At 42.5% G+C, this 20,021-nt stretch overlaps 1 protein-coding gene across 1 annotated transcript in view; it reads left to right on the top strand.

Annotated features, from left to right (window-relative positions):
* GUCY2F (guanylate cyclase 2F, retinal) overlaps window positions 1-14,981 on the top strand; it is a gene marked incomplete at both ends in the record, with an annotated part of 45,991 nt that extends 31,010 nt beyond the window's left edge. The window contains 2 exons of the mRNA XM_082304963.1: window positions 142-227; window positions 14,843-14,981. Coding sequence (XP_082161089.1) covers window positions 142-227; window positions 14,843-14,981 — 225 coding nt within the window. The remainder of the gene's footprint in view (window positions 1-141; window positions 228-14,842) is intronic.
* Between the last annotated feature and the right edge of the window lie 5,040 nt (window positions 14,982-20,021).

Raw genomic sequence — 20,021 nt, 5'->3', positions numbered from 1 at the left:
GTGAAGGAGAGCCCAAGATTTCCACCCATGCTCTGTCTCTGGAGGTATATAAAGCCCTCAGAAACCCAGTGAGGAAGTTACGTATTGAGCAGAGGGTGGTCAGAAAGCTGCTCTTTATCTGGATTTTTGTTTTTATTTTAGGGTAAAGGAGTGGAAGACACATATTGGCTAGTTGGGAAAAAAGGCTTTCTGAAGCCCTTACCTAAACCTCCTGAAATAAAGCCAGGGTAAGTGTGACTTCATCACCATTCAATACATTCTTTAAAAGGTCCTTGTTGGAGTTCATAGGCCGAATAGCTGTCTTTCCGTGTTATCTGTTTGCAAAGTCTACATCATTTTCCTTAGGTGACTTATGTTTTCAGGCATAGTACTGGGAGTCAGAAGTGATGTGGTTTCTTCAACTCCTCTCCTTAATCACAGTTCCTAAGAAGTGGCATGGAAACTTGCTGCTTCCCCACGATAGTCCCTTGGAGACTGAGCACCAGGAAGTTCCTTCCCGAATCTCCTTCCTACTCTGTGTGCGTATGGGAGACGCACAGGCAGGGACACTTTCAGGTCTCTGGTGTCATTAGTGTATGGGTGACACTCAGATTTTTCTCTGCTTCCATCAAATTCCTGAAGAAAACATCAGCCTCATTCACCATATAAACATGTTCCTTCCTTGTAGCACTGTTCATTTGAACAGAACAATAAGGAGATTTTGTGTTGCGAAAATACGGCACTGTTAGGTAATTAAAGACTTAATGATGTTGCCTCCACACAAGCGAGGGTGAGCAAAGATTGAGCACTTGAAATTCATTAGGCCATTTTGTAGCTTTGTAACGCCTGACTTTGCAAACGGAGTACTCCCTGTTCAGCTGTCACATGCTGTATGGCTGGAAAGGATGTTGTGGTCAGGACATAAAAACCAGCAGTGGGATTTGTTTGACAAGAACATAGTAGTCACCCGCATTAAAACTAGTCAACCTTGGCTCCCTTTATAGTCAACAAAGAGAAATACATACTCAGGGGTCTTATTCGACTGGCCTGCTTGGACATCTGTATCCGAAGATGAATCGCCCTTGCAAGATGCCTGTTTTGTTGACTGTAAAGAGGTCCTAGAGTGACTAGCTCAGAGACAGATGTCTGACAGCAAACAGGGTCTGTTTTTACTTTGACTCTGACTTCCCCTGAGCAATCTTGTTCTAAGTTTTGCCTCATTTCCTCTTAGTAAAATGAAGATTTTTCTAATCTCCCTTTGCAGATAATGGTTAACTACAAGGGCAGTTGCATACAGGGCAGTCTGTGTGCTCAGAGCCCTCCCAGAGCTTTCTTGGAGTAGCATGGAATTTACAGTATTTTGGGCCATAACTTTTAAGTTATTTGGGTGTCAATCAGGGTGGAAGATAGAAGGTTACTGGAAGATAATTTTGAGAGACAATATTTCTTAGGCTTGGAGACATTTTATTGTTAATACTTGGTGGAAATGAGCTATTGAGTAATGTGTGTTTATACCAATGATGCATTATTCATGTGAAATATGAAACTTGGAGGAGTTTTGCCAGATTAGCAAGGTGGGTTGGCTCACCATGCAACCAAAGAAGCGCCAAGACTTCTACCTTGAGAGCAGATTCTTCTCATCCTGGTTTTACCATCTAAAAGTCATGTGTTAGGCCCCTGTTGACTGTTGAGGTTCTTTCCATAATCCTCAAAGAGCCTGTCCTCTGGTCATGTGTGCCAAAGTCAGACTTCTGCAAGCCTGAGATGTTTCTAAACATGGATTGTAAATGACAAAAAATACATCAGGTCCAGGGGAACAATACAAGGAGGCAAAAAAATTTCCTACATACCCACGATCAGGGGATCTCTAGCATCCTTGTGTAACCTCAGAAGAATCCACCAGGAGCACTGCAGAGAGCGAGGTGATCTTCTGCTCTTGTTCCAAGGCCGTGATCTTCACTGTTCTTTTGCAGTATTTCTGTCCCCATAGATCGTCATAGAGCAGTTGAATGAATAAGAGAGTAGTCAGAGGAAAAAGCAAAGTTATATGAAACTGAATCTGTCCTAGTGAAGGGTCAAAACGAAACCTATTCCCTGTAGAAGTCAAATATGAAATGGCAGAAAGAAGTAACTGGATGTTCAAGCAAAGCAAATATTTGGAGAAGTGCCTCATGCATAGGCTGTTCTATCATCAAATAGGTATCAGACATTATGTCCTGTTTTTCCAGCCTTATCTTCATGGTTTGGTTTTGTGCCAGTTTATGAGAAGTTGAAAACTGTTTCTCTCTTATTGGCCAATATAGTGGTTTCAAGTCACTGCCTCATATACTTCCATAGGAATTTCCTCATCTGTAGGCTTTTGAGCTGAATAAGGAGGTACTGAATAGATTCTTCTTCTACTTATCTTTTCACCCTGTCCTGAAGCAACTCATCTTCTATTTAGGTCTTCCTTTCCATGAGGTCCATGAGCATTTGCGTTTCTCTCATGCTTTATTTTGTGACTTGGGTGGCCTAAACATCTGCAGATGGGCAGTTGTGGTGGTCTTGCTGAGAGCTGGTACATATTAAGAGAAGGTTAATAAATTGTGCTTGGTCTCATGTCCATACTATGGAAACACAAACCTGTGGGCCATGGATTTAAGGGTCAGATCCTAGGGGTGGAAGTTCTGTATGAAGAAAAGGCTCAAAGTAACCCTAAAAAAACCTATTTCATCTTCATAAAAATCTCTGGATGTGTGTCTGACCCCATGAGTTATGTCCTGGAACTCATATGGACTTGGACATCTTGATGAGCTTAGTTTCACTCATGGTCTGTTAATGCTTCTTACTGCCATGATAAGTCATAGCCCTTGAGATATGGAGTATTTCAGGCCTTCACTGCAGTGGTTTATGGAAAAGACAGCAGGTAACATAAAAAAAAAATATCCTAACTTTCTATTATTTCCCGTGACGTAAAACCCATCAGCCAATCAAAGCTGTAAGCACAGTCCTTGGCAGGAGGATTTCTTGACACGTGAGGGCAATTTCCCAGTTCTGGTAGGCAGTCATGAGCAAATCTATGATCAAGCAGCTCACAGAGCTGTTCATAGATGTCTAGGGACAAATCAGGCTTCGTTACCCTACTGTGCTTGCAGTAGTCTTGGCACCTTACACCTGGAGAACAGTCCTTGACCTTACAAAGGTGAGTTTATATGCAAGTTAGAAACCAAACTTAGCAAACTTAAAAATATAGAAGAATATTTAATTATGTGATTGGGTTAATACTAATGGTCCAGGAAAATACTGTGATAACAACCCCTTATGGTATTGCTGAAATTGCTGAGAGACTACATCTGATTGTCTGGTATTAAACCTCAAGCCACCACCAAATGACTAACAAAGGAACAGTTATTGCACCTACATAATTTTAATTTAATTGATGTTCATCGACCTCTCTGTTTAATCCCAATTACAGACTTATTGGAAGCATTAGTTGGAACACTCTCATTGATTTCCACTGTCTGCACCAGGTTTTCATACATTTACAGTTGTGTAAGGACATTCAGATAAATGCACTTTACTCTGAAAACCCAATTGCTGCGGGTGACATGGCTCACACGGGATACAAAACATTTTAATGAAGAAGAAAAGGAGTTCAATTAAAAGACCTAATACGCTTCTTCTCACCCCTACTTTCTTCCAGCCATGCATAAAATCAAATTAACTAAAAGGCTATTCTTAAAATGAACCTTAGGTCAAGGTGCTCAGGGTCTGTATATGTGTTTTCAGAAGCAAGAAGCTTACTGGAAATCAAGTAAGAAACCCTTTCACATGGTCTTTTTATGGGATAGGGTGGAAGTTCAGTAGTAGTCCCATGACACAGGGAAAGTGCAAGTTTAACGTCCAGTTTGCAGTGCTGGCTCCTGCCCCAGAGAATTTTCCTTTTTGAAGGATAACCTCCTCCTTTCTAGGTCTGGTTAAATCTCAGTTTTACCTGCTTTACATGGGAGCTCTAGGTTAACTTTGCATCACACAGAACAGGGCAGGCAGTTCAACAGGCTCCTTAGTCCTTTCCATGCTCCAAGGCAAATTTCTACACCTTCCCTGGAAGATGTTTGCCTTGTAATGAATATTATTTCTCCTTCTTCCTTGCAGCTTGTTAGGATTTGTATTGCTGCATCTCAGGATCTTGTGAGTTGGGGCTCCATTGTGCAATAGCCACAGAAGGCAAAGAAAAAAGCTTGCCACAAAAGCCTGCTGCAGGAAATAATAGCAAATTGGGGTGGACATAGAGAAGGTGTCATAAAATGATGAGATAGATAGCAAAAACAAGCATGCTGAGCAGTTGAGCAGCAACCTACCCGTAGGATAGGTATTTTTTTGAGATTTCACAGTCAGACAGGTTTAAAGGAAGACTGTGAGGTTTCTTTGAGGGTACTCCAGGAGACTAGTTTCGGGGCTGAAGAGCAGCCATGGAAAAAGCATGAAGTTTCTCGTTTATAAATGTGGGATTTGGAAATTGGCATCCTGTGATGCTCTGGGACAGGCAGCACCTTGTCAGCACTGGTGGAATGCTCCTCTTGTCCGAAACAGCAGAAAAGATATGAGATTATACAAACCTAGCAGATACAAGCCTGACCTGGACTAAATCACAGATCCATTCGGAAAAGCACTGAAAAAATATCTAGCACTAGGAAAAATTCAATAACTAATGAAATTCAGAAAAAAAGAAAACCAAGAGCCAGGATCATGTTCATCTGCAGTTCCAAGGAGATGAGTGACATACTCGGTCTTCTGACTTTCCAGCTGAAACACCCTGTTTCAGAAATCCTTTGCTCCGGTACTGAATACAGTGCTTTCAAGCAGCAGGAGTCCTCTATCCCAGGAGGCAGTTTTACCTGGAAAATTCTCCTTTATAACACTATTTTAAATTAACTATGGGAAGTTAACTGGAATAGAAAAAAAAAATACAATCAGATAAAAAAAGGTATAGATTGTGGGTCCTCTCAAGGGCTTTTAACCATGAACCCAGCGCCCAGGTAAAGAACATATGAGAGTTTTGGGTTTTTATCATCAAACCCAGACCCCTTCTCTTGTATGAAATCATGCAGTAGGTCCTAAGTCCAGAAGGGCTGATAGATCATCTAGCCCGCCACCATCCACAACATTAAGTACAACCTGATGTGAGAAATCACTGAAAAACTGAAGATGCAGCCAGGGACAGGAGAGAGTTTTTGAGCTCTCTCATCCCCACATACATGAGGATCAACCTTGGACAAAGCACTGAGATCCTTGTTTGAATAGGAAATGGGTGAGAAGCAGCGAAGGATGCTCAAAGAATCCATCTCCCAACACCAGATGAGAAACATCTTTTTACGAGCCAGGAAAAAGACACCCATTAGGACAACATGGTTTCTTCTTCTACCCAATACAAAACTCTCATTGCTTTGTCTATGTTGAGGTACCCTGGCAGGATGGGAGATGATCAGTAGAGAGTCTCTAATGTTGCTGTTGCTGCTGATGTGTCTCTCCAGGGGGATAAGTGAAAGGATTTCGATTCAGGTTCCTATTTGAAGTTTTTCACCCAATGCACTTTTAAATCAGAAATAAAAGAGCTTGTGAAGCAAACAGCAGTGAAAAACTTTTGCTGTCCTTACACAGCTGGAATTATAGAACAGCATCACAACATTTCCTAAATAAACTTTATATAATATATAACAAGAGTTATTTGGGGAAATCAAAGCATCCTGTGGCTCATAGGCTTGATCACCCTATGTCAGGACAGATGCTTTTTGCTTAACAATCAAGGCTTTCTTTTCAAATTATTTCTGAACCCCTAACACAACAGCAAAATTAAGAAAAAGGAATATTCTGGTCATGGCTATGGCATAATTCAGGTGAGAAAGAAGAATTTTTCTCTGAAATCTGATCAAGTGGAGAAAGGGAATGAAAACCAGTGACATCTCCCTTTGAGCAAGGGTCTCTCACTTGGAATGGGGTTGCTCCAGCTGATACATTTAAGCAAGCCCTTTTTGAGCAAGCTGAGGTTTCTGGGAGAATTGACTGGAATATTAGATTAGAGAATTACTGCCGATAGCAAGAAGCCCTAAATGCAGTGTTCAGAAAGGAAGCAAAATCAGGTAGTAGTATTGTTCGGCTGGAAGATGAGATTCAATGCATTACCCTTTCTTCCACGGATATTTCTATGGATTTAGGGAAAGATAGTTCTGAAACTGTGCTCAGGACCTGGCTGGCTTTGTGGATCATATTCTGGCTTGCAGGTACGACCTCAGGCATGACTGAGGTGTGCCCAGATGTGCCTGAATGTGCCCAGTAGTTTTCTCCTGTCTCATCCAGACAGAATGGGAGGTGAAGTGGGAGGTGAAGGTCCCTTTGAAGGATGTCTTTGCAGAGGGACAGAGATAGCAGCAATCAGCAGTTCAACAGCAGGAGAGGCTGCCTAGGGTAGGTCCTAGCTGCAGGAGTTCATTTGAGGGTGTTTCTCCCTGGATCTACCCAAACTTCCCTTGAAAAGAGAAGCAGAGGGAAGCCCAGTCATGAGTGATCTGAGCTGTCTAAACTGGAGTCAGCTTGAGTCTAGGAACATTTTTAAGGTGTTGCACACAATGCATGGGCTGGCCAAGTGAGATCTCTATCCAATCAGGGTACACTGGTCTCCCTTGTGCCATCTAAACAGGCTTTCTCATTACATAGCAGCCCAAAAGCTCTTTTATGAACAGTGCTGAGGGGCAAGAGGGAAGAGTACTGAGGAGAAACGATGTCAGAGCTGCTTTTAGCCTCCTCTGCTCACCAGCCAACTGATTCTACAAAGCTACCAGCCATCTATAGTAAGAAAAACTGGAGTACGATGAAACGTGGGTTAAAATAAAATAAACCACCTCAGAAACAAGTAACCCCAGAGACAATCCTGACTGGTTTAAAGACAAAGGTGTGCGGGAAGCAGTCGATGAAAGGGCTTCAGGGCTGGTTGGAGCAGGACCACAGAGCTGAGACGTAATGAGCTGCCCAGGATACCTGCACCTTGCAATAGGCTACGCATTGCTCCAGCGTATGGGTTTATGTCAAGCAGGGATAAGAGAAAGATAAAGGAGGGCAGAGAAGACTATGTCTGCATCCGTGTGACCTAGGTCTCAAGGCAATTTGAGTTGCAGCTGTTCTCACCAGAAGGTACAAATGTAGCCAAGTCATAAAGATGCTCTGTCTACGAGTCTCAGCCTTTCCCCCTGTAACTGGGAACTAGAAGTTGTGTTGGCTGCCTAAGTTTCAAGCCAGAGGCTTGTGTTTTCAATGCTTAGAAAAAAATCATTGTAAAACACCATATTCAGAAAAGAGAAGGCAAATTCCTTAACTGTCCAGGGAGCTCGGGTGCAGGACCTTACAGATTTTCTCTTGCTGGCCTTGGAAACAAGGTGGTGGGAAGAGAGGACCTTGGAAAAATAACAGCTGACTTCAGACAGAGGGGTTGTGTGAGAGGCTGGGATGGAGGGTGCAGAATCATCTCTCCCCAGTTGCTCAGACATTAGTGAGTTCAGGAGATGTGTTGTTAGCACTGGATCTTTCTTCTTGTTATTGTGCTGTGGATGAAGGTCAAAGCATTATCAAATGGTTATTTGATACTTGTGTGAGCAGTGTTTAGAGGTGAATTTCAGACAATCTGGTACTGTTCTTGATCCCCAAATACCACCTGCTGCGCTATTGTGCAGAACCAGGCAGCGACCTCCTCCCCTGTGGATGAAGTCCTGCTGGGTGGACTCAAAGAACAAGCCCCTCACGCTTATCCATCTGTGGCTGAATTTTGCCACTTCTTGCATAAAGGGGCTGGAGACAAAGTATTCCTCTTCCCCCTCAAACTGGTTGGATTTAATCTTATTAGAAGTTATTTAGCTCTAGTGTAGACACCTCCATCTGAGCTGGTAATCTTACACATCTTCTAGAGTCAATGCAGTGAAACAGGCACTTCCAGGTGTAGCTCTTCTGCTCCACAGAGGACATCTACATTGGGATAAACCCTTGCTGTGGTCCAGCAGTGCCTGCTTCCTTCCACTGGCTCAGAAGAGAGCCCAAGATATTTGGCTCAGATGGAGACATCTCTGTTGCAGATGTAGCTGAATTTCAGAGAGGTGAATTCCACCTGAGTTGCAGATTCCCAGAAGAAGCCATTCCTCATTCAGCACATCAAGGTAGAATCATAGAATCGGTTAGGTTGGAAAAGACCCTTAAGATCATCAAGTCCAACCCTTAACCCAGCACTGCCAAGTCCACCACTAAACCATGTCCTCAAGCACCACGTCTACCCGTCTTTTAAATACCTTCAGGGATGGGGACTCAACCACTTCCCTGGGCAGCCTGTGCCGGTGCCTGACAGCCCTTTCCATGGAGAAGTTTTTCCTAATATCCAACCTAAACCTCCTCTGGCACAACTTGAGGCCATTTCCTCTCATCCTATCGCTTGTTACTTGAGAGAAGAGACTGACCCCCACCTCGCTACAACCTCCTTTCAGGTAGTTGTAGAGAGCAATAAGGTCTCCCCTCAGCCTCCTCTTCTCCAGGCTAAACAACCCCAGCTCCCTCAGCTGCCGGGGTTTTATGGGAAGGTTATACCTTCCTGGCTTCCCTGTCCTTGGGACCCAGCCCTAAAGGCTCCAGCACTCACGGGAGGGCTTATGAACAGGGAACAATGTTTCTATAAAAAGGAAAGATGTTCCCAGAGCTGAGGGTTTAGGTAAGGCATGGAAGGACAGCTTGGTTAGATGTTTCCATTTGTAGAACAGAATTGGCAAAAGAGCTGAAATTTGACTTTGATCTCCTTTGGGAAAGGCTATTAAATTTGTGCTAAGCTTTCAGGGAAAACTGACTGTCTCCAGGGACAGTTAAATAGGATTTCCATTTGGAAATGTGCCCATAGTTTTGAAAGCTGAAAGTTTCTGAAAGCAACACCCCTGGAAGATCAAAAGGCACTGAGGCAGGAGCTGAACTAACCAAAGGCAAGATCTTCACAGCAGTTTTGTTCTGCTCTTCCCTTTGATGAATGAGGGAGAGGATCAGAGGAATAATGGAATAATTCTCCCAGGATTTATCTTGTCTAATAGATTCTGGATACAGCCATGACAGATATATAGTTTGTGCTCCTCAGTCAACAAAGTCATTCATCTCGTCCTGGGAGAAGTGTCTAAGATGTGCCAAGAGCCCTCTGGAAGTGCCCGATTATACAGATTACAAAAGATGCCTGCCTCAGAGCAGGCACTTAACTTCAGGACACTTTAAATTAAATTAGCTAACCTCACCCTTTGCAATAAGTCGAGCTGAAGTGATACAAGAGGGGAATAAATAAAATCAGAGCCAGGCCCAATATTTGTTTTCCTTTTTTGCACCAGAAGACACTTACCTTTCACTTGGTCTCCGTTACGGTCTGTTCTTTATTGCAGATGAAACTGAACTGGTTCTTTCTCTAATGGCATACATGTTCACTGCAGGTGTAGAGCTCACGGGTTATCCTCGGAAGAAATTGCAGAGTTCAAAAGGAGGAAAGCTGAAAAACTCCTTGGCAAAAGGGCCTAGATCTGAGGTAGTAGCTGTAGGACAGTCCCAATGTAGCTCTGCTATTTAGTGTCTGCTTATGTGTTATTTGTCTGCACTTTGCTGGTTTTAGTGTCACAACTTTTTTTTTTTTTTTGGTCAAAAATATGTATTATTCTTTTAAACTGTCTCATTAAAAAAAGGTGCTCGGAACAGCAGCAAAGCTGTCTAAAGGTAGTAGTAGCCTTGTTGGGCAATTTCCTAGCAAATTTATGACCTGTTATCACATTAATTCCTGAAAGATATACAGTATTACTGTGTTTACCTGTAGTGTATTATCGATCCACTGGATGTTGATGAGCACTGTACCAGGAAGAGCCCAGTCGATGGTAAACACAGAGATAAAGCTGGAGTTCAAGCCTGGAAGAATCCAAATTGCCTATTGTTGCTTTCCTGTAATGTATATCTCCAGCCTAGTGTAATTCCATATCTCATGACATGAAACAGGATGCAGCTCTGTTATTCATCAGCATGGTACTTATTGGTAGAAGAAATAAATGTGGATTTAGGATGATTTGGTTGGAATTCAGAAGTTACATGGAGTATAAGAGCATGACCTGAGGTGCCTGATCAAATAGGTGCTACCAGAGCAAGGCTGGCATATAAGCATGCATACCCACATGTGCACATAGAGGCTCTGATGTCCCATGGAAATGCTGTGTGGTTGGTTTTTTTAATAATATCTCTGAAAGCAGCAATAATGCTTCTGCTCAGTGCCTCTGAACTAACTTTTACTTAATTTCTACTTTCTTAGAAAAAGACAGAGGTGAATGAAAACCTAGAGTGCCTAGATATAGGCTGGTTACAAACCCCTAAGATATACACCATATCAAGCTGATAGATTACTCTAAAGACTAAAGCTCCATCCAATTTTCTCACAAGAATAAAACCCAGCAGAGAAATTTTGGCTGTGTTCCTCTTTCCCAACCACAAATTTTAAAGCTTCAGAGGGTGTTACTAGGCTGTTTTATCTCCCTTAAGAGATTTTAAAATTTTTGTCTGAGGCTCTCCCTATTCTAGGAGCTGGGCAGAAATTCCTCATTTAAAAAAAAAAGATTTAGATATGGGACACACTGTGCAGAGATCTGCATAAGCACTACCATATGTGAACACTCGCTGCTAAATATAAGCTCCAAGGCACAGAAGACCACCCTGCCAATCTACACCTATAAGCACAAGCTGCTCCTCCAAGGACAGAGCCAAAGAGGGTCTCTCACTTGGGTTAACCCTGCTTGACAAAAACTGCACATATACTGACACAAAAACATTTAGTGCGTATATCACCCACAGACGTAGACTTCTGCACTGAAGCAAGGGTGATTAGCAGTACATTATAGAGAACAGAAGGTCCTCATTAGCCTACTTGGCTCAATTCATGGGAAATAGCAGAAAAATCAATAAGGTGTTTATACCTGGAGCTTTTCAACCATCCTAGTTCAATCCTTCTTGTGTGCATGAAGCTTTCAATGGAGGCAATTATGTCCTCAACCGATGCTTATTCCCACGTGCCTGCTTGGTGGTTTAGTGATGTTTCCAGCAAATCTATTTTAGACATTTATGATGAAAGGGGATATGCCATCAACAACCTTGTTTTTCCTTGATAGCAATAAAGGGACGTTCTACAGGGATCTCAGATATTGTGATCTATAGGCCATTCACCCAGTTTACAGTCCCATTAGTCTAAGACTGTAAACTGTTAACAGTCTCACAGGGTCCCTGCTACGACAAGATAGGATCCCCATCTCAGAGTATTTATATATTTCGGCATATTCATCAGGCCTGGAGTCTAGAGGAAGGCCAAGACTGTGCTCCTCATGCTCAGGAAGCAAAGCCTTTAACCTTGAAAGAGTGATTGTGGACTCTGCTGTCCTTGGTGGGCACCTGTTTTCAAAGAGAAGGTTCTGGCCAGTTCTTGATAAAAATGTGCAGCAAAGCATGAGGAACACCACAGTGCACCTCCAGTTACCTGAAGATAAACCTCTTGGCTCTACCACTAGTGATCCTTATACTTTGTCCTGAAGTAGGATCTGTGATCTTAACATGGACCTATTAACCCACTCATGCAAGTGGGTTTCAGCCCAGAGCACTGTGGTTGTCAGAGACACTTGTGCAAGGCTGGCAGATGAAACAGCAGCTGAAGACCACGTAGGATAAACCATGGCATCTCAAGTACTGCTAGGCAGTATCCTCAGGCAGCTGAATCCCACCCCTAGCATCTTACAGTGCTTCTGATATCGAGAAAGAGATTTCTCTCTTTCCTTCAAGGCCCAGCAGAGAATGGTCCCCCAGAGAGGTCAATGACTCCCTGTGGTCCCTAGATTGATCTCACTTTGGAGATGAGACTTAGACTCCATGCAAGTCAGTCAGAGTTCATTGTGGAGTTCGAAGGGGTGAGATTTCACCCCAGTGTGATTGGCAGCTGCTGTGTTTATGGAGGGATCCGTGGTGTATAGATCTTAGAGTCACCTGTATTGCTCTTTGCTGACCTTTAGATCTATAAGCATACAGGTAGTGTGCCCTGGATGGACAAAGGACCAGCCTGCGATCACCTAAAAGTACTGAGGCTCAATTTTTTAAGTTATTTTCTCTCTTTTTTTTTTTCCTCAAGACTTTGCCTCTCCCTCTATTCTGACCTCTTGTCCCATGAGCTCAGCTTAGTGACAGGAGAGCCCTCAAGATTCTTTCTTGTTCAGGAAATGCAGTAAACACCCAAATCATTGCATCTTGCTGGCCAAGCTATAGACTAGCAAGGTATAGCTGACCAGCAGTTAGGATCTGAAAACTCATTCAGGACAGGTTTTTTGATAGAGATTCTCTCTGTCCTCAAAGGTGAAACCTATGCCTACACAGAAATCCCTACAATTACAGTTTACTCCTTCAGCCCCACTGCAGGGATAATCTCAGATGATCTCTCCAAAGATTAAAACCAGAACTGCAGAAACCAAACAATCATTTCTATTGATTTTTTTCCCCATCATATCTTTCTTCTCTTCCCCCTTTCTTCCACTTTGCATCAGCTACTTCTTCTCTCTTGGTATGCAGGTACATCTCCCAGCAACACACTGGAAGGCATATCTTCTTCATCCAACACCAGAAAGGCCTAAAAAGAAAAAAAAAAGAAATTTCTTTTCCTTGTTTCCTTAGTGGTTGCAAAACATTTAAGATCATCTTTGACAAGGGCATCAGCTCTTTCTCATAAAGTTCAATGAACGAATTTTCAGGATGGACCCTCCACTGAATCCTAAATTGCATTGGATTGATACATTTGGGTGATTTCTTAAGATTCCGCAATTTGCCTTTAGATCCCTTTCCTGGTTTTTGCCCTTGATTGTCCTTGGCTGCCCTTGGTCTCACACTGAATGTGAGTGAAGGGAACATGATGTGTGCTGAGTTTGGAGGTCCTGGCTCTTCTCTTGTTGCATCCAGATTTAATAGGCAGTCCTCAGGCACCAGTAACCAGACCATCAAACATCATCTGCAGAACCTTAGGTCAAATAATAAAATACAATTCCCTTGAATGATAACAAAAAAGCATTAGATATGCAGTGCTACAATACAGTGTGTCAGAGTGGTCAACCCTGCATACCTGGTTCTAGTGCCAGTGCTATTAATTGACTTTGCTGTAGTCATATATACACTTTAAGTATATTTATATACTTTATAGATATCTAACAGATACTTTAAAGACAGCTCATCCTGTGCTGTCATTAAGGGCAGTTTCATTAGGCTGCTTAACAATTTCATATTAATAATTGGTCATTAGTGTGAATAGTCCTTGGGCCTAATAATGTTAGTTCCCCTCTTTTCAAGACCTCTTATCTTGCACTCTTGGGATAGAATCATAGAATCATAGAACAGATTGGACTGGAAGGGACCTTTAAGGTCCAACCCCGCTGCCATGAGCAGGGACATCTTCCACCAGATCAGGTTTCTCACAGCCCCGTCCAGCCTGGCCTTGAATGTTTCCAGGGATGGGGCACCTCCCACCTCTCTGAGCAACCTGGGCCAGTGCTTCACCACCCTCATTGTAAAAAATTTCTTCCTTATATCAAGTCTGAATCTCCCCTCTTTTAATTTAAAACCATTACCCCTTATCCTGTTGCTACAGGAACCCTCCTTCATGTAGTCAGTTTTACATATATTTCTATTATAAAGTAATTGCTTGTTCATTGTACAACAATGGTATGTACAATTTAAAACCATATATATGTATACACACAACAATTTCTCAACAATTTCTTTTTAATATCTATATAATCGCAATGGTGTTATTGGTATGGCTTAGCATTTGGTGCTTTTTGGTTTACAGCAGCTGGAATGATATTTTCTTCTGTTATACACAGCAAATTTGATTTCATGCAATGCTTTATGTAGGACAGGACAGCTGCAGAGTTGAGACCTACCTAAAGCCCTGCCATTCACTCAGCTTCTGGCCTTCTACAAGTCATAGAATCATAGAATCGTTAAGGTTGGAAAAGACCCTTAAGGTCATCGAGTCCAACCGTTAAAGTCCTTGATGTTTGTTTTGTCTCTGAAACCCCCACTATGTTATAATAAATCTGTGCCCGCCAACAGATGGTAGAACCTGGGCATCATGGATACTTGGAGCATCATAGCAAATGATCGTCTTCAGCTGCATCACATCAGTTTGCTAGCCTGGATCTAGATGTAGTCTCTCAGTTAGCCCAGCTCTTAAGTCCTGGTACTCAGCAGAACTTATTCTGTCAGGAACAGTGCCAGGCTAAGGCAGCAAAACCACACCTGGATCTGAGATGGATGTCAGGGCTTTCTGGTTCTCTGCCCATCCTGTCTTGGGCTTGGTGAGATCATGGGGCTGTCAGAGCAGCTGGACCTTCAAATTTCTCAGTGATGGCAGTGAATGACCTCAAACCCAGAGAAGCCCAGCTGATTAACAGGGAATCTCTTTTATTACCAGCTAGCGGCTTTATGAGGCTTGTGATGCATAGTTAGGAATGTTTTTTCAGGAGCAGCTGAAGCCCTCTGGTTGTTTTTTATGTAAATGTAATTTACATTTGTAAAGTGGATATCCTTGGATGAAAGGTCTATGTATCCCATTAACCCATGCAACAGCTCCAGCAGTTGTGTGGTCTACTGGGATCACCACATTCCTGCAGTTCTCTACCAGCATCCCTCCTTGTCTGATGCTTCTTGATGGCTTTGAGAACGTCTAATGTTTCTGCTTTGTCTGACACAAAATGATGCAAAACGAAAGGCTACTCCTTAGTGAGCAGGGTTGCTAACTCCTCCTCTCTTCTCTGTTTTACAGCCACAACTGGCCAGACATGCTGACCAGGAAACTCAGATCTGTCCTGAGGGACACAAAGAGGACACTGACAAAAGCAACCTTTAAAGAGCCAGGGAGCATGAAGGAGGCTGGAATAAGTATTGAAGAGGATGAAATCTGAGAAGAGCACAGCAAAGAACTAGTAAGATCAGGACAGACACCTTGAAGCCAACCCAGCAGAGGAGCTCACACCCTCCATTTAATTCCCTTCCAGCCAAAAGCAATATAACTGATGAAGCCTCTTAGCTCTTGCAGGGGGTGAACCTGAGCAGGCAGACAAATCCTGACCATAATCTCTTGTGAAATTGGGCACCAGCTCAGAGTGGTATGTGTGGGGTTTTGGCAGGGGTCCATTGGGGAGGAAAGTGATGGTGATGGTAGTGCCCAGCTCTTCATCAGCATCTGTCACGAGAATGAGCCCAAAGAATATTTTAGCTAGGTCTACATGGCAGCACAAACATGTCCGGCTGCACTTGGGCCTGGATTCGAACAATAATGCCAAGTGCTAAAATTGTTTAACTGTTTTGCATTAAATAGATTTTTTTGTTGTTGTTGTAGGAAACTCTAGTATCAGGAAAATCAGTGCAATTCAGAAGAAAATGTTTTAGACAACAATAAAAAATATTTTTTACTCCCCCACAAGGGGAAATTTTGAATCAAAATGTTTTGTTCCTGTATGTCAACTTAAGCTGAAACATTTTCTTTTAAATTGACATTTCAGCTGCAAATGCCATTTTAATGCTATTTTCCATCTGAAATGACAGTTTTGAAATGAAACAGTTTGGTATGAATCAATATTTGTTTCCAAATGCCAAAATGTGATTCTGTTCAAAATGTCAAAATATGTCATCTTCGCAATTCCGAATCTAAACTGGAAGAACATTTTGTTTTGCTTTATACGCACACATATAGCATATCTAAAACATTTTATGCTTTTCATCCCAAGGCAGGATGAAAATGGAATGCCAAGATATTGGAAAACTGAGATGCAGAGAAAGACATTCTGCAGTTCCTTTAGCTGAGTAATACTAATAAGATATGAACTCTCCTTCCTGCAAAAGTGGGACTGAGGGAAGGAAAAGTACATCGCTTAAGCAGTGCAAAGCCTAAAACACATCACTGTTTCCTTCCCAGTCTCCAAGTGGTATCAAAGGCACTTGCTTTCAAAGCCTCCCAGTGAGTAGAAGTACCCTTCTGCAAAGGGCCAGCATTGGCCTGTAGGCACTTCACAGAGCACACTTCATCAAGGTCAAACAATTTTGTTGTTGGCCACTTCTTCTTCCAGGTTTTTTACTGACTGTTCAACATCTGGCTTCTAACAAACTTCTGGGAATTGTTCTCTCTCCTGCAAGGCTACAGAGAACAGCAGATATGGTAATTTAATCAATATTACCACCAGAAGGTGCTCATTGAAAACACAGAGGTCTTTCTCAAGCTCACTTTGAGCTCTTCTCATCAGAGCAACCAGAGCAGATTTTTATCATTCAGATGATAAATAAGAGTCAACAACCACTTGCCAAACCTTTGGTTATTGCAAATACGTTTATGAAACGAGGCAAGCCAGACTCCACAAAGCTAAGAAAGATACTGTTTTCACAACTAATTCGCTGTAGCAAGTATAAAACACGTGTACTGTCAAAGTAAGAGCTGTTTGGAGTATCTGAAAGTGAAAACAGAAGGGAAATTCATTAATGTTCTTTAATAATGAGATTTTACTCTATGGCACCTGGTTTTGTGAAAGAAGCTTTTGCCTATTTAGTGATGATATTGATATATTGATATAGTGATTGATATTCCAGGAGGGAGAAGTTGGCCCTTGAAAGACACCTGTCAAAAGGCTCGTATGACACTTGAGCTGTCAAACAGGGCTTAGGAAAGCTTTCACCTTCTGCACTGTGCTCACCCTCTTTTGCAAATTTGCAAATTCATTCAGTAATAAATTTCTATGGAAGAGACACGGGCCAGGCAATTCTGACACAATACACCTCAATATACAGTTCCAGGGAGGGACATTATTTGGATTGGTCTGTGCAAACATGAGTTTAAAATCAAACAATTTCTGCATAATTCATGTCTTTTCCACTCCTTTCCCATGTTAAAAACATTGATCAGTGCTGTTCTGTTACATAGTGGTGTAGGATCAGTCAACCTGACCTTATGTCTTGGGTAAAGAGGATTGCAAGCTGTGGCAGGCAGAAAGCACATCCTCTCTATGGGGGACAGGTGATCTCTCCTTCTGTTCTTGATGTGGTATTTCCATGCAAGTGAGAGTTGCATCAGTGGGTTTTGCTTGGAAAGGCCTATGTGTAGTCAAGGCTGGCCTCCAAATGAAGAGGAATACCCACAGTGATGCACAAAAGGGGACTCATCTGGCTAGATATAGCCCTGTAAGGTGCAGTCTGAGACAGTCACCCAGACAGGTCCCCTAACAGTCAGAGAAGGGAAACAGGCCCTTCCCAGGAGTGTTTCTTAGACTCCTACATGTGGATACTTCTGTGTGTGCTGGGTATCATCTCAGCTCCCATTACAGTTAATGGAGATCAAGTCCAAAAGTCCAAGGAGCCTAATGACTCAGCTGAGCCTAAAATGGGTGCCTACATCTGGCTAGCATAGTCACCCCTAAACTTCACTGGCTATTGGCAAGGTCTCAGTTCAAGCGATGGGAGCCTGGTGCACACAGAGATACCCAAATGGAGATATCTGTGATACAATTCAGCTGCCTAAACATAGGTGCTTAATGCTATTTAGGATGCCCTAGACAGGCAGAGCTGATAAATAAGACACAGGACCAGATCCTTTTGCAATGGCAGCTGGAGACCAGACAGCAGACACTAGGATTTGAAATAATACTAGACAGATATGTTTAGTGAGATACACCTTTAAAGCTGGGTGTCTTAACCTGAAAGTGAAACCTGTACTAGGTATCTTGCATTCAGATAGATGAACCATGCCCTTAAAGTGCTTGCCATCGACTCTAACAGGAGCTGCACTGATCAGCTCAGGTGGAGAAACCTACATCACAGATGACTGAAGCCAAGTTGGATGAACCTCACTCCCACATAGGTATCATCATTGGTTCAGAGGAGGTGCTGAACTCTCTGACCTTTTCCCTGGGTCTGGAAACTCTGCCACTTGGCTCATCTAGATGGGGTAACCCTCTCTGAAACACTTGTTCTTCCCAGCACACAGACAAAATGGATGTAAAGGAAGATACATATGAGCAGAAAACATAAAATCTGTGAAGCTGAAAAACTTCCCATCAATCCATTTAGCTGGTAATCTGACAGTGAGCAGGAGGGACAGTGACCTTCTATTTCTGCTATATATCAAATTTGTAAATGTATGAGAAAAAACCCAACGATGCACCTCTTTAATCTACTGCTATGCATATATTCTCCCTTTCAACATCTACACGTATGTACAGATACATATATATTTCAATTTTGGGGTACCCAGTTTTTTATTTCGTACTTACTCACTAAGAAATAATCTTTTGAGTGTGTGTTTTTTTAGTCCAAGAAAAGACAAGTTTAAGAAAATGTTGGGTAGCCAAAACCTGAATTTTCCTGCTGAAGATCATTTAAACAAGAGGATTTCAATCTGCCCTTCTGTACACAGTTTTTGGATTCTTTCTTCAGTCTGTAGTCTTCTAAAATAAACAACATTCTTTGAATTTATTTAAAAAAATAAAATAGTAAATCTGTGGGAAAGAGAAGCAAAGTTCTGATCACTGATGACTTTAGTAATCCCAGGATAATTCTTAATTCTCTTTGAAGCCAGTGGTATTTTTTTCCTCTTAATTTCAACAGGAAGAGGCCAAGAACTCATCCCTGAGTGTGATAACCTCTGCTGTTAGAAAGCCATAAAATATATTTATATTTTCCTGGCATTGTTCTGTTTAGACAGGTTTAGGTTCACCCATGAGATTTCTTCCCATACTAACTGTGATTTCAGGCTCTTTTCTTGTTATTTTGCTCCTAAAACTAGTGTTTGGATGTTGTAAAGAGGAAGATGGGGGCTGGAAGCAGCAAATGTAAATTTTGTAGCTCCGCAGCAGGCTTCTCAGGTGATTGTGCACAAGTCACTTGGTGGATTTCTTGGATAGTGAAGCACACACTCTAGAAACCACTATCAACAAGGACCTACCATGTGATTGCCAGAGGTTTTACCACTGATGTTGTAGGGCGAATTTTAATGTAATCGTGCAAACCCGCTGAGAGCTGTAGAAGATGTATTTATGCACAGTATACACTGTCTGAATATAGTTCATATTTCATACAGTATTTTTAACAGTGAATTAAAACCAAATGCCAATAAAGATCCTTGGAGACCTATCCCTCCACCTGAAAGTCTTATTCTTGTTTGTATATTTACCTTCAGCTTACTTCTCAGCTTACTTTTCAGCTCTCTGTGCAGATAAGGCACCTATGGAGACCCTTGTTCACATATTCACTCAGTTATTCAATAATTTAGAGGCAGCTTGCAAAATAGGCAAGCTTTCAGAAGGACAGTCAGGCAGAGGAGGCATGAGGAGGTGCAGAAGAACTCAAGGAAGGTATGGAGCAGCCACAGCATGGATGGATGTCCAAACAGCTGCAAGGACCTATGTCTGGGAAAGTTTCCCATGACATGGACTACTAAAGTGGGGAGGGGGCAATACCACTCCCCACAGCACATTTCTCATTGGAAAATATCAAGATGTTTCTCTGGGGTTTGGGACTGCAGCCGGGTGACGGCAGGAGTAGGGCTGAGGGTAAGTCTTCTGCAGCATTACCCCTCTTTGAACTCACGAAACTATGTTGTCTGTGTCCTGACATCCTCGTGCAAAAACATCAGCATGTCCGCCTTCCCTGAAGCTCTGGTTATTTACCTTGGCATTGTAGAGACGTGTCCTTCAGTGGTGAGGTCAGGGACAGCTCCACGGTCACTCCAGCAGGAGCCCTCCCTTCCCTGCAACCTTCCATCCTCACACCAGCAATGGATTTGTCCCTTTGTCAAATGCATGGGAGACATCAGGGCAACCAGTTCCCTTCTATCCATGCAATCGAGAACATGGTCTGGCAAAGTCCTATGCACAGGCAGTCCCTTACCGCCCTTCACCCACCCACTCACACACAGTAACAGTGGTCATCAGCTGGATGCAAGTCCATGGGCAGCGCTG

The sequence above is a fragment of the Platalea leucorodia genome (assembly GCF_965183815.1).
Source record: "Platalea leucorodia genome assembly, chromosome: 2".
Classification (NCBI taxonomy): Eukaryota; Metazoa; Chordata; class Aves; order Pelecaniformes; family Threskiornithidae; genus Platalea; species Platalea leucorodia.
This window is presented reverse-complemented; position numbering and strand designations above follow the sequence as displayed.